Source organism: Ostrea edulis, chromosome 7, assembly GCF_947568905.1.
Source record: "Ostrea edulis chromosome 7, xbOstEdul1.1, whole genome shotgun sequence".
Lineage (NCBI taxonomy): Eukaryota > Metazoa > Mollusca > Bivalvia > Ostreida > Ostreidae > Ostrea > Ostrea edulis.
In genome coordinates, this window is record NC_079170.1 from 12,596,254 (window position 1) to 12,612,058 (window position 15,805).

The 15,805-nt window shown below is 36.3% G+C and overlaps 1 protein-coding gene across 1 annotated transcript in view; it reads right to left on the reverse strand.

The window, feature by feature from the left end:
* The window catches only part of LOC125654236 (interferon-induced protein 44-like), a 60,677-nt gene that overhangs the window by 15,376 nt on the left and 29,496 nt on the right, over positions 1-15,805 (reverse strand). Inside the window, exons 7-10 of the mRNA XM_048884094.2 lie at positions 14,191-14,265; positions 12,987-13,042; positions 2,709-2,906; positions 2,420-2,575 (exon numbers count right to left, since the gene is read on the reverse strand). Of these exons, the coding sequence (XP_048740051.1) occupies positions 2,420-2,575; positions 2,709-2,906; positions 12,987-13,042; positions 14,191-14,265 (485 nt within the window). The remainder of the gene's footprint in view (positions 1-2,419; positions 2,576-2,708; positions 2,907-12,986; positions 13,043-14,190; positions 14,266-15,805) is intronic.

Genomic DNA, 15,805 nt, shown 5'->3' on the forward strand with positions numbered 1-15,805 from the left:
CTTTACTGTTATTACTTTATATATAATGAATACCATAAAATTCTGTTTCCCTGAAAATGCACTACTTCCCCATCTGAGGATTACACCCTGTAAAATCAGAGCTACTACCTTGGAGTACTTCCTCATAAATATTCATTAATATTTTAACCAATCAAATTTTGCGGTGAGAGGAAATTCGAAGAATCTCGAGTTTGTGATGTAATGACATTACGTCAGAAACTGCTGATATGATGGACGAGGGTAGATTTGATCGTCTGACTGAAGAAAAACTACAGTCGATTATAGACAACAAATCGATTCTAAACACAAAAGCTGTTGTAAAAATTGCTTTAAATGTACTAACAATTTATCTCATTGAAAGAAATTTAGGAAACATTGCCGATTTGGTGAGTGTCAAACCAGAGGAATGAAATCAGTGCTAGCGGATACTTATGTTAAGAAATGCTGACGGCACCAAATATGCTAGAAAATTTATTGTGACTATTCGATATGGACTACAGCAACACTTTATGAAAGTACTAAACGATGATAGATACACAGCACCTCCGGTGAAATGTTCAAGACCGTTTTGGTCCAGCTCAAGAAAGCCGGTGTCGGTGACACTAAATCTAAATAACCTATATTTACAGAGGATGTGGATATGGTTAACCTTAAACATAACCCTCCAAGATAAAGTGGTAAGTTGTAGTCAACATTATCCAAGAAATGAATAAATCTGGTTTAACAAAACTTTTGAAATTGTTACGGTATAATGAAAGAGTTATGTAATGGGTACTCGAGAAAATAGCAAATTTATGGTCCACCTCGGTAGGAAACTATTTTCAACACACAGACATACGCACGCAATATGCCTATATTGGAAGTTGATAACCAAACAAGTTACATTCATATGTAATAATAAATAATTCTAAAAAAAGACCTTATTAAACTTTAACTTCATGTTTATCATGCGCAAATAATAATGTAATGATTGCAACTCGTGTAAAAAACTAACACGATACCCATAATACAATAATATGAAACAAGCAAAATCAATGTTGATTCACTAGTATGCTAAGCTTCTATACTTATGAACTAACAAATTTACCAATAAACTCCGAAACGCTTGCTCCAGAGTTACTGCTTGCACCTTTAATATTATTTCATATGTGAGGCGAAGTAGGTAAGCCATAATAGAATCTTACTTGGTCAGTAAATATCGTAAAATTAATATTAAAAAAAAACCACTTCCGTTTTTATAAACTACGCTAAAATAGCACAAAGGAGAGTATCGTGGCGGGATACGCTTAGGTGGATATCAGCCAGTTTTTTTTTTCTTTTTTGACAACTTAAGATAATACGATATGACGTAAATCCGTTGTTTATCGATGTTTGGATTTGATCTTACAGAAAAAATAAGTTTGATAATTGTTGAATAAATAAAGCATGCCTACTAGTTTAATCGATACATGCTTTTAGTTTTGAATGAGCCTTATGGAAATCTTCCGAACAGAGCGCCCGAAACGAGGCAACATCATAGCCACTTAGGTCTACAACCCATCGCACATTCTCGGGCATTTCCGGGAAGCCGATAAGTTGCGATTGTTAACATGATCAGCATAAAAAAAATGTGTAGGTGTTCAGTGTTAGTTGCACTTACAAAAGTTTTAACGAGGCTCATATTTATCATTTTATGAATATCGCTTATATACATCTCAATTAACGAAGGATACACCTTCCCACGATCAACGATCTGGCTTATCGATCAATTTTTAAATACGATATTCATCTAATATATTCGATATTCATGATTCTTTCCGTAATTATAGAAGTCACTGTTACGACTTTTTGTAATAATTTATTATCAATTACTGATATGTATAAGCACATAAATAAACACAAACAGTTTTGTTTTCGTTGAAAATGTTTGGCGATTACACATATTTTGAACGTAAGTAAAGAGTCGAAAGATGTTCAAAATGTCAGATATCGAATGGTCCGGGACTGTTCTGGGGGAATTTTCGTGTTATAAATGTTTAGCGTTTGACCAGAAGAAACGACATGTGTTCAGAATTTTGCCCTTGGATTGTCGCACAGGACAAAAATTACCACTAGAAACACATTCTCAATACCTTCATGCTGAATTACAATTGCATTTGTAAAATCATATAATTTTTAATACGGAAAATATATTATTGATGCTTCATAAATAACATTTAATTTGGAGCTGCAAGTAACTTTATATTAAACAGGTTTTATTTACCGTAGATGATATCAATGAATATAACGCAATTATTCAAACGTGTTTCTTAAAATCTTTTAAATTAAAGATATTTTTCATTCACTCCATGTGCGCAACAATTCAAACCCGCATTTGAGAAGTCCATCATATATGTAATGTTATTCAATTGTGATTTCTTGCGCGGGGTTTATCCAGTACCTCATACTTGTCTTTTACGTGACCATCACAAATGTTTATGATATCCTGCGTCTGTACTCCTCTTTTTTCATCCAATAGTCCTCGACAGTCAAAAAGTCGGACAGGTATATGTTCCTGTCCACCGTCATCCTTGACTTGCATGCCATGTACTTCTAACTAGAAAATAATTGCACCAATGATGAATGAAAATTTATTGATAGAAATAAGTAATACTGTAATCAATTTCTCTTCCGGGATTATGGATGCATTATGGATCTTCTATTGATAAATTCCTTGATGGGAAACCTACATGTTTCGTTACAGAGTCCGAACTTCCATCCAAAACAGTTGCTATTTGAGAAATACTACCACTTTGTCCTAAAGCAGTTTGACAGGAGTTAATGAAGGAAGACTTTCCACTCGCACCTTCACCCAGAAGTAGAATATTGAGCTTCATGCCTTTATCATGGCAGATGTCAACTATTTTTCTCCGGTAGAACTCTTTGATCTAATGAAATATATAATGCATATCAAAAAGTGATGTATTTTCATGGTAAAGCACGCTTGCTATATGCATTTTACTAACAATTTAATTGATCGTATTTATAAGTTGTACAAACATGTACATCCAAAAGATAATATTCAAAGTTAGAAATCTAAAGTGAATATACTCTATGTTCTCAATCGTATTTTGCTTTAGAATCATTTGCGTATTAATTTTGTTTGTGCATTGTACTCCATTTCATTATAACTTTACGTATGTAATCTACATGATCTATTTAGATGTTTGTAGAATTTAATTTCTTATTTCTATCATGTAAAACTTATACGGTTCCAATTTTGATACATCAGATGCGCATCTACGTTTATATTCTATATTTGTCATGACACATCGCGTAGTCTTCTCGTTAGATCCTTTATTCATCCATTTGCACTCCATATGTATGAAAGGTGAAGATAACGAACAGTGATCAATCTCATAAATCCTATAAGCGATGTAAAATAGATAGTTGGGCAAACACGGACCCCTGGACACACCAGAGGTGGATCAGGTGCCTAAGAGGAATAAGCATCCCCCGTCGATCGGTCACACCCACCGTGATCCCTAGATCCTGATCAGATCAAAGTTTGCCCTTCCTATGCTATAATTTTCCTTTGTATTTCCATTTTTTTTCAATAATAATCCTTATTTAACACAATATATATACGCTATTGGATGCGTTTGTTTTCTTTGTTACGAATGAAAATAGTGGTTTAGGTCATATCCGATAATATGTTGTGTATTCAAGATCACGGTGATAATCCTGTTTATATCCTCTATCGAGAAAACGATCCGTGAAGTTTAAAATCATGGATGAAAAGACCAGCATGCAAAAGGTATGAGGATTGTCTGTAAATCACAGGAGAATCGTTAATCTACATTGGGATGGGATATTAAAAAAACCCATAAACCATCATTAAAATACTTTCAGATGGCGGTATACTTTTCCGAATATGAATAATACACTCTGCATGTACACAGGGATGTTGTTCCAGATCCTGGTTTAAGTCTGGCCTAAATCAGCCAATGTCACTGGCTGATTTGGTAAATGACGTAGACGTCCTTCCATTTCATCCAAGATGTGCTCAATCGGCGATAAATCGGGGGAAACAGCTGGTCAAGGCAAGACATCGACATTCTGATGAAGAAAAAAGTCCCTGACTACACGTGCAACATGTGACCTCGCGTTTTCTTGCTGCAGAGTGATGCTATTTTGCTGTCTCTGTGTGAAGGGTGTCACATGGCACTGAATAATTTCGTCTCGATAGCGTATGCCGGTGAGATTTCCATTGACAATTTGTAGAGGGGTATTCCACGTGCTGTTATTCCACCCCACACTATAACGCTACCTTCACCGAATTGTCGACGTTGCACAGCACAAACATCCTGGTACGGCTCCCAAACGCGACGATACACTCTACAACGGCCATCACTGCTATCCAAATGAAATCTGGATTCATCAGTGAACAAAATATTGGCCCAGTCCTGTATTCTGAATCGCAAATGTCGTCTGCACCACGCTAGTCTAGCGATACGATGACGTTGAAGCAGTATTGGTCGCGCCGCTGGACGTCTTGGTCTGATGTTTTGCTCGTGCAGACGACTATGCACAGTTCTTGGACTGACTGGTCGAAGTCCAGAAATGCTACGAGCAGTAAAAATTGCTGTATGGAATCGATTTCTCGGGTGCACAAGTCTAATGTGTTTGTTCTGTTGACGCGACGTCACACGAGGACGCCCAAAACGTTGTCGATCCCGAGTGTTACGTCTCCATAATGACTGGGTGGTGTTCCAATGAACTTCAAAGTGTCTTGCTACGATATGTTGTGCCATTCCAGCTTGAAGCATTCCAACAGCACGATTACGTTGGTTTTCGCGGAGTCGTGGCATGACAGAAGGGTAAATTTTGTTAAAACAAAGGTGCTTTCCTTAACGAATAGTGTCTAAACAAACCTTTTACACTTCTTACTCCAAACAGTATTGGCCAGTAAAACTTGTGCGTTGTCACATTAAAATCTATTTGCATGTTCATTTTCAGTTTTGTTTTGTCAAATCAAACGTAGTTTTATCCTGCTTGGGACCTCTTTTAAATTGTAAATACCCATTTATCAAACCTCAATCTATTGGAGCATAAAAACCGCCAGTCCGTGCTCTCAGTAGGAACTGGGCTGTCCAGCGAGAAGGACGCATTGATAGAGCACGCTTCAACCAGAATGTTGCCATCAACTATAGAATAACTTAATTGTAGACACTTTGGCATTGTTGCAAATGTTGCCCGTGTTCGGCTTGTTCTGAGGTGAGTTTTATGTAACGATTTTTACAGAGTATTTTCTGTTTAAAGGTCCTAAAGCTTCCAAGTATCTTTATTCATACTTTGTGTTTTGTACTTGTTTCAATACCAGTTTCCTTTTTCAAAAACGTGTTCACTATATAGTCCTGTTTGTAAAGTTACGGCGTGTAGTACTGGCCATAATTGTTTCGCTGTAAGAAACATTGTGTAACTCATATGCATAGAATTGCTAGAGTTTTAGTGTATCTTGTTATAATATGAAGTAACTTATATGTATAACAGTGTATGGTATATATATCCATGGATAATGTAAAGTAAGGTTTCAACCTGAAAACCCGTGTGTATGTGTACGTTTATATAGTATAACTTTATTGTCGTAGGTGCTACCTTGTAGTGTGTACCAAGTAACCACAGTATCGAAACCAAACACTGGGGAGCATCGACATGTGTGATATCCACGTATGACAGCAGTCATCAGTGTAGTGGATCCGTGTTTAAGCCAGAAACACTGAGGAACTTTACGCTCAACGCCATAAAACCGGGACCAGAAACTTAAATATTTGTATACCAAATAAATATGTAAATTGTTTTCTGTGACTTTATCATTTTCACATTCTTGCACGGTTATCCGTGACAAAGTGGTGTCAGAAGTGAGATTTGAAGAAGAATGTGATAATTGAATATATTGTAATAACCTACTTTAAAAAAAAAATGTATTAAAAGTTTCTTACTTTTCTTTGATGTTCAAACTTTACGTTTTGCAATTTTTTTTTTTGCATTTTGTTTGCTGTTTTCATATTTTCATTGTTTCTTTTCTTGAATGTTGTAGCTTCATCCGGTACATGGTGGTTTTGGACCTCAGAATAAGCGACGGTGTTAGCAGAAATACATTTCAGTAGTAGGTTTGGTCATGGGCGAGATTTGCAGCAAAAACCACAAGTGTGCAATTATCCTTTGTAGACAATGTGAAATGAGGTTGCGTCAAAATTAAGAATAGTATATCTAATTTTGAGAGGTACAAGGTTCTATTACAGCATCATGGATGTTCTGAATCAATTGCGAAAGTATGGCGAATCCTTAGGTCTTGCGGGTGTTGACTTGCAAAATTTCATTGAAGAGCAGCAAGCTATTCAGAGAGAAGAACGAAATACAGAGAGAGAGAGTTAGAGAAACAAAGATTGAGTGCTGAGGAAGTGAAAGAAAAAGTCATGCTAGAATTAGAGAAAGAGAAGCTTTGGCATGCAATTGAGAAAATGAGAGCTACATCAGACTTTGAATTGCAGACTTTAGATATCTCGAGTGGGGTTAGAGGGTTAGACACTGGTCAAGGTCATGCTAAGCCTAAAGCACCAAAACTTCCCGCTTTTGATGATAGCAAAGACGAGATGGATAGCTATCTTCTTAGATTCGAAAGGTACGCCGAGGCGCATAACTGGGTGGAATCAGAATGGGCTTTGAATTTAAGTGCTCTTTTAAAGGGGAAAGCGCTAGACGTTTATGCTCTTATGCCCAAAGAAGACGCTCTCGATTACAATGCACTTAAGACCGCTTTACTTCGACGATTCGAATTGACTGACGACGGTTTCAAGAAAAAGTTTAGATCATGTAGACCTGACACTTATGAAACATTTTCTCAATTTGCGGTTCGACTTAGTAGTTATTTCGATCGTTGGATAGAAATGGCAAAAGCGCCAAAAAACGTACCATGGTTTATACGATCTAATGTTACGAGATCAGTTTATTCATGTTTGTAACCAGGACTTAAAATTGTTTTTAAAAGAACGCATTTCAAAGAGTCTTAACAATATTTCTGAACTAGCTGATCAGTACAAAGATGCGAGAGATATCAGCGCAGTGCAGACTACCAGTACGAGTAAATGTATTCTAAAGAAACCCGAAGTGAATTCAAAGTCGGATAAAACGGAACCTAAAGACAAAAAAGTCAGGTTTGTTCCCAAAAATGAACGGAAATGTTACAAATGTCAGAAAATAGGCCATATTGCTTCTGAATGTAGATCAAAATATGTGGTGAATAGTGTAGCTAAACACAGTTCAGATGAAGTACAACCAACATGTTTTGTAAGTACAATTCCAAAGGATTCTGTGGTAGATTCAAAGGTAAGTATACCGTCTACTATTATGACGTCAGCATGTCACAAAACTGTACATTCTACCATGCCAATATCTGCAGGCTATGTGGATGGAACACCAGTTACTGTATTAAGAGATACTGCCTGCAATGGTATTGTTGTCAGAAAAGGTACAGTGTCAGAAAAGAGTTTCATAACTGGGAAGGAACAAATATGTATACTAGCTGATGGCTCAACTGTCACAGTTCCTGTAGCAGAGGTGTGCATTGACACTCCCTACCTTAAGTGATTACATGAAGTATGGTGCATGGAGAACCCAGTTTATGATCTTATTGTTGGTAATGTACCCGACGCAAGACCTCAAGATAAGATAGATCCTAATTGGCAGGTAAGTGCTGTAGAAACAAGGCAGCAAAAGAAAAACAAAGACAAACCTTACCCTGCTCTGAAAGTTCCCAAAAGTATTTCGGATACAGTAGATCCACAAGCTATGAAGTTGGCACAAGATGAGGATCCTACGTTATTGCGAGTACGTGAGTATGCTGTTCAAAACACAGTTCATGTGAAAAAGAATGGAAAAGTAATCTGGCACAAGAAACATGGTCTATTGTTTCGAGACTTTTCCATGAGTGATGGTAAAGTACCTTCACAGTTAGTTATACCACAGAAGTTCCGTGAGGATGTCATGAGAATAGCACACGACTCCTTGTTGGCAGGTCACTTAGGAATTCAGCGTACAGTGACAAAAGTAACATCTTAATTCTTTTGGCCAGATGTGCAGAGCAATGTCAGACGCTACTGTCAATCTTGTGATATATGCCAGCAAACGTTGCAGAAAGGCAAAGTGAGTAAGGTTCCTCTTGAACGGATGCCACTCATAGATGAACCATTTCAACGAGTTGCCGTGGACTTGGTGGGATCATTGTATCCAATAACGGACAGAGGTAACATATATATTTTAACTTTGGTTGACTATGCAACCAGGTACCCTGAGGCAATAGCTCTACCCAGCATAGAGACGGAAAGAGTAGCGGAAGCCTTGATGGACATATTTTCACGCATTGGTGTACCGAGGGAGATGTTAACAGATATGGGCTCCCAATTCACATCCTCACTGATGACCGAGGTAAGTCGACTCGTATATCTTAAACAATGGACAACAACACCCTACCATCCCAGTTGTAACGGGCTAGTTGAAAGCTTTAACGGTACGTTGAAAATGATTTTAAAGCGCCTCTGCTCAGAAAAACCTAAAGACTGGGATAAGTACTTAAGTGCAGTGTTGTTTGCATATAGAGAGGTACCACAGGAGAGTCTTGGTTATTCACCATTTGAGCTTGTATACGGTAGAGTTGTTAGAGGCCCTATTTCGATTCTCAAAGAGTTGTGGACCAAAGAGATTACAGATCCGAACGTAAAAACAACATATCAGTACACTTTAGATTTCAAAGACAGACTCGAAACAATGGCACAGCTTGCAAAGGAGAATCTGGAAAAGTCAGCGACACGATATAAGAAATATCATGACAGTAAGGCAAGAATTCGAGGCCTAAAGGTAGGTGACAAAGCGTTAGTATTATTACCAACAGATAACAACAAATTCTTGTTGCAGTGGAAGGGACCATTTGATGTCACAAAGAAGGTGAATAGAGTTGACTATCAACTTAATATGCAAGGAAAGATGAAAACTTTCCACATTAATTTGTTGAAGAAATATGTGGAGCGATCCAACGCTGAAATTTCACCAATCTAGTATCTAGTGTTTTCTGTTTAGTTGGAGCAACGGTTGTTGACTGTGCGGAAGATGAAACTCAGGAAGGAAAGCTTGCTGAGTACCCACAAATCAGTAGAGAGAAAGTAGATATTAATCCTCATTTATCCGCAGAACAGAAAGAACAGCCAACAAGTGTTTTACAGAAATTTGAGGACGTACTCCAAAGTCATCCAGGGCTCACAGATGTCTTGGATCACGACATAAGGATGGTTAACGAAAAACCAGTTCAGGTAAGGAACAGACAAATCCCGTACAAGATGGAGGACAGCATCAATAAAGAGGTAAGTGAAATGCTTTAAATGAATATCATTGAACCTTCCGAATCTCCATTTTGCTCACCAGTTGTCATAGTGCCAAAGAAAGACGGTACAAATCGTTTTTGTGTTGACTACCGACTATTTAAAAGCCAAACCATATTCGATTCCGAACCAATGCCAGACTCGGACGAAATGTTTTCTAAACTCTCTGGGCACAAGTTCTTTTCAAAAATTGATTTGTCCAAAGGTTATTGGCAAGTCAAGTTAACGGAATCCTCCAAACCAAAAACAGCATTTAAGACGGGAAAGGGATTGTTTCAATTCCGGGTCATGCCATTTGGGCTGGTTACGGCACCTGCCACATTCTCTCGTCTTATGTGCAGGGTTCTTTCTGGTGTGGAACAAACATATACTTTTATCGACGATATCCTAGTGTATACGATGACTTTTGAGCAACAGTTAAAAGTTCTCGAGAATCTTTTCCAACGTCTCCGAGACGCTGGTTTGACTGCCAAACCAAGCAAATGTTCATTTGCGTATTCAAGTTTGAATTGTTTGGGCCATATAGTTGGTAATGAGCAGTTGAAACCGGACTCTGATAAAGTCTTATCCATTAAGAATGCCCCGAGGCCTAGTACCAAAAAGCAGTTGAGGTCGTTTTTAGGTCTTGTCAGTTTTTACCGCAAGTTCGTACCAAACTTTGCCCACATAGCATTACCGCTTACAGACCTTACGAGAAAAGGATGTCCAACTAAGCTTGTTTGGGAAAATTGCCACGAATTAGCTTATCAAAGTCTGAAGTCATCTCTCACATGCTCACCTATTTTGAAATTGCCCAATCTCAATGAAGTTTTAATTCTTCAAACAGATGTATCAGACAGAGGTCTAGGTGCTCTTCTTTTTCAATTTGAAGAGGACAGGAAACTTCCTGTCGATTTCGAATCCAAGCTATAAAAGGCAAGGACAATATCGGTGCCGATTACCTCAGTCGGTTGTAAATACATTTGTACATTTACTGTGTGCACTTCTTCTGAAGAGCTTTTAACGATTTTAATGTGTTGTAAAAGTACTGCGTACTTCTCAAAATGGGAGGGTATTTGTCACATTAAAATCTATTTGCATGTTCATTTTAATTCAGTTTTGTTTTGTCAAATCAAACGTAGCTTTATCCTGCTTGGGACCTCTTTTAAATTGTAAATACCCCTTTATTAAACCTCAATCTATTGGAGCATAAAAACCGCCAGTCCGTGCTCTCAGTAGGAACTGAGCTGTCCAGCGAGAAGGACGCATTGATAGAGCACGCTTCAACCAGAATGTTGCCATCAACTATAGAATAACTTAATTGTAGACACTTTGGCATTGTTGCAAATGTTGCCCGTGTTCGGCTTGTTCTGAGGTGAGTTTTATGTAACGATTTTTACAGAGTATTTTCTTTGTTTAAAGGTTCTAAGGCTTCCAAGTATCTTTATTCATACTTTGTGTTTTGTACTTGTTTCAATACCAGTTTCCTTTTTCAAAAACGTGTTCACTATATAGTCCTGTTTGTAAAGTTACGGCGTGTAGTACTGGCCATAATTGTTTCGCTGTAAGAAACATTGTGTAACTCATATGCATAGAATTGCTAGAGTTTTAGTGTATCTTGTTATAATATGAAGTAACTTATATGTATAACAGTGTATGGTATATATATCCATGGATAATGTAAAGTAAGGTATCAACCTGAAAACCCGTGTGTATGTGTACGTTTATATAGTATAACTTTATTGTCGTAGGTGCTACCTTGTAGTGTGTACCAAGTAACCACAGTATCGAAACCAAACACTGGGGAGCATCGACATGTGTGATATCCACGTATGACAGCAGTCATCAGTGTAGTGGATCCGTGTTTAAGCCAGAAACACTGAGGAACTTTACGCTCAACGCCATAAAACCGGGACCAGAAACTTAAATATTTGTATACCAAATAAATATGTAAATTGTTTTCTGTGACTTTATCATTTTCACATTCTAGCACGGTTATCCGTGACATGCGTTCGAACACTTCAATAAACAACATATGTTCACTAACCATGAAAAAGTCCGTGCATCTGAGTCGGTTACTATCCGATATTATTAAAAACATAATCTTTATCGATTGTTTGGATTTTATAAATATAAACAATAAGTATAGAAAAATTATGCCAAATTTTATAATGCAGTTTCTTTTTTCTGGTAAAATAATTTGCCAACACAACACATCATTGGGTCGAATACTGCTTGGTGTCTTTCAATTTAATTATAACTACGGATTACTCTATTTACCTGATCAAGATATAGAACTCACGACGGGTGTGATCGGTCAGCAAGGAATGCTTACTTCTAGGTACCAAATCCCACCTCTAGTATATCCAGGAGTCCGAGTTTGCCAAAATCTGTATTTTGCATTACGGATAGGAGTTATGAAATTGGTCACTATTCGTTATCTTCACCTTGTCATGCAGATATTTCATTTTATATATGATTTTCTTGCTAGGCCTTATGGATGCCGGTTCGGAATAGTGGTAACTTTTACCTTAAACCTCAGAATTAAGAATCATTCTTGTATCTTATTTGGATCTTCGAGTTCAAATTCAACATGGGGTACAATCTGACCTACTCGATAAGAACGTTCAAGCTTCATACATTAATCCTATGATATAAATCTGGCATAAAAATCTTAACCCAATGATATAAAATTGATACTCACAAGCTTAAATGAACAATATATTACTTCCTTTGACAAGAGTTGCTGAGATGAAGATATTGTCGTATAATTATGTATATTAGACTCCATAAAATTCATCTTATTTTATTAGTAAATCCGAAAATGGTTTTCCACAAACAGTAAAGAACGTTTTATTTAATTCTCCTCACATTTGTTTGTGAAACATTGCTGATTCCGATATAAATGTACTTGTGCATGCGCATCCGAATTTTGTACCGTCACGTGCTATCCTGTTAGATTGCAATCTAAAATAAAAGTCGCATCATGGAGCTTCTGTGCAATTGGGACATTGTGCGTTGTTTACCGTCAATTTGAGGGGGAAAAACCGCAAAGGCAGAGCGATACTTCGAATCGCTCTGTGCACAAGCTGGTTTTCCCCATAACGTTCAGTTTAACATCCACATATATATCTCTGCATTTATACATCGAAAATCAATTAGCAAGTTGTAGAATAATCTGTGGACATAAAAATGGGATTTTGTACGATAAACATGGACAAATTATGGAATACAAATGGAAAACATCGCATTCATTATTTGTTTCTGCGATGTAATTCTTAATTTCATCTACGTTTCGCTTCTCCGAAGAACACAGATTTTCATTAAATTCGACAGTGGATGCTTACTCCTCCTAAACACCTGATCCCATCATTGGTGTGTCCAGGGCTCCTTGCTTTCCCAACTATCTACTTTTTATTGCTTATAGGAGTTATGAGATTGATCACTGTTCGTAATGCTCGGATTTCATAGCTGACCCAATATTTCGTTATTGGTATAAGATGTGTCATTACCCTCTACATTGTTTTTCCAATTTCATTATATGATGTATTTACGTAATAAATTGCTTAGTTGATTGGTCGAATTATTGTACATGTATACCAATTACAAAGTTACCTTTGGAATGTCTGTCTCTGTTGGATGGATTTTACGCCATGGTTCAGGAAGCAAAACTAAAGTAGATTTTAATGTCGTAAATTACATCAGAAAGTGTTTGTTTATTTGTGGATTGCCTCGTTGAAACTAGTCTAATAGATATCATGTAATAGAAACAACAAGTAAATATTTTTTTGAAAATGATAATGGTCAAGAACTGTCTAGATGTTGGCGCTAGGGGGTCATTATGTGGAAAGAGACCGGAGTACCCGGAGGAATCCCACGTGTCCGATTGTTCGTAAAATTTAACCTCCCCACAAAAAAGGAAAACTATCATTGGACACAAAATACAAATAAGTAACTGTAATAGACACAAGAATTTCAAATGACAATTTTGCTTAACCCCAGTATATTCAAACAGATTACTGTTATCACAGTTGATTGAAAATAGTTTGTGCAAGGCTGGGTTAAAATCTCAAAATAAATTCTATAAAATCTGACGCGTACAACGATAATGTCTTTACAGACAACATGATGCCACTTGCTTATGTTAGTACACTTTATTTTAAAACAAACAACTGGTTCTGAACATACATATGTGTCAAATGTTTTCACGACGATCGTTTCCAGGGAAGAACTTCTTCCGACGTTATAGTGGAAACATACTGCAAGGGAAATATCGGCGACGAGAGCAACAATGAAATTCCGTATAAATATGTGACGTACAAATCAACCTCGAACTCAAAATTGTATTTGTAATATATATATATATATATATATATATATATATATATATATATATATATATTACAAATACAAATATATATATATATATATATATATATATATATATATATATATTGTTTTGACCTCATATATATCTGGATATATTTATTCAGATCCGACACTTCGGATGTTGAGTATTGATGGGATTAGTGCTCTCTCTCTCTCTCTCTCTCTCTCTCTCTCTCTCTCTCTCTCTCTCTCTCTCTATCTATCTATCTCTCTCTGTGTATTAAAAGGTGCATTCTTTTTAGTACGTGGAAATATAAACGATACATGAACATTACTGCATAATTCTGTACTTCGGTCTGAACAAAATGATTTAAGTGTTGACAACTACACTTAAATTGAAAATATATGCATATGTTGTAGAATGTCTTTAAACAAGAAACATATAATTTCTACTGATCTGTAATGTAATTCTAGAACAATTAATACTAACTCTGTACAGGTTCAGCAGAGGGATGCATTGGTAGACTTCTAGGCTTATCTTCGAGGCTTTTGTTTTGTAATCTATCTGTAAGAGATAATGTAACATATTGACTACAATACCACATTTCTATGTTTGAGAAGTATTGTCAGGATTAATGACACAAGTGGTCATACAATACTAATACAATCCTTCATTAATATGAGTGCAGGGTAGGGAAATCCCTCCTAGGGAACAACATTCGCAGTCTAAGACGAGACTTTGCTGAGTCCTAGACAATATGTCTTGTTCCAGTGGTGGAATTTCCCTATCCCACACAAAACAATAATGAAGAATTATTTTTCTCACTTTCATCCACAGATTAATGCATAAATGCAGGAACTTTGAGAAAATTCAAAACGATCAAAATCCTCATTTGCACTTTAAGACAAAAACTAATTATACAGTCAGAAAGAGCATACCCGGAAATGGTTTACATTTAAAGTGTAAACTAAAAAATCCAAAATTGTCCATCAGAAAGCCATCTCGAATTTATTTTGCTGCTCCCCATTAACTCACGCTTCAGCATAGTATATGTACGCCGAAGGCGTCTTCTTTGTAATATACAATTGCGTTAGGGATTGCCAAATTATGAAAAATAAGGTTTTTTTTTCGTGTTTTGTAACCCAAAACTTGATTTCTTTAACATTTTGTCATGTTAAAAACTTCGTTTTAACCGATAAGTTTTGACTGGATTTTTAAATACGATCAATAAATAATGATATTTACACGATTCTTTATTGTGTTGAAAAAAAATGTCTGCATTTATGACTTTTGACAATTCTACAGATGTGTAATGTAAAGAAATATATCAATAAAACTCAAACATCTTGTGAATATATGTGATTCTTTGTCGAAGATATTAAATTGGTTGATAAAATATGTTTTGGTCTGAATCTCCGTTGCTGTATTTGAAAATGTTGTGGTTTTGGAGTGTTTGGATTGCCGAAGGACTCCTCTTACAGTAGCATTAGCCACGTTTGCAGATACAATAACAAGAAATGCAATATGAAAGTATCAATTCGAAAATCGTAGTGGTTTGAAAATCACAATTTAACATTGAAAAATCGTTTTTATCATGTATTTTGAGTTAATAAATGTGCTAAAGATTTGGTAATTAATGAATTAGATATTTCTCTAAGAAATATAACAGATTGGTATAATTTTGTACGAGTATTGTGTGACATTTATTTGACAAAATACAGCAGGCTAAGAAAAAATGTTGACATCGTTGAATCAAAATTTGGGAAATATATTTTATTGCTACAGTAACTTGATCCGAAGAATCGGATCACATCGAGTTCACAAGCGCGGATCATCAGGTCACACAAGACGCGAAGCGGTGAGTTTGATGTGATGATCAACGCCTGTTATCGAGAAGTGATCCAACTCTTCGGATAAAGTTACTGTAGTAATGATAAATTTATCATATACCCCCATATGTATTTTCAAATCCGCAGTTTTAACATGATAAATGTATTTTAAATTATCAAAAAATTACAGACATATATTGAAATTAATTCTTTTTTACATTTTTGTTATTGACGCGATCAATATTTTCCACACAGAAACATTGTGTTCATACATA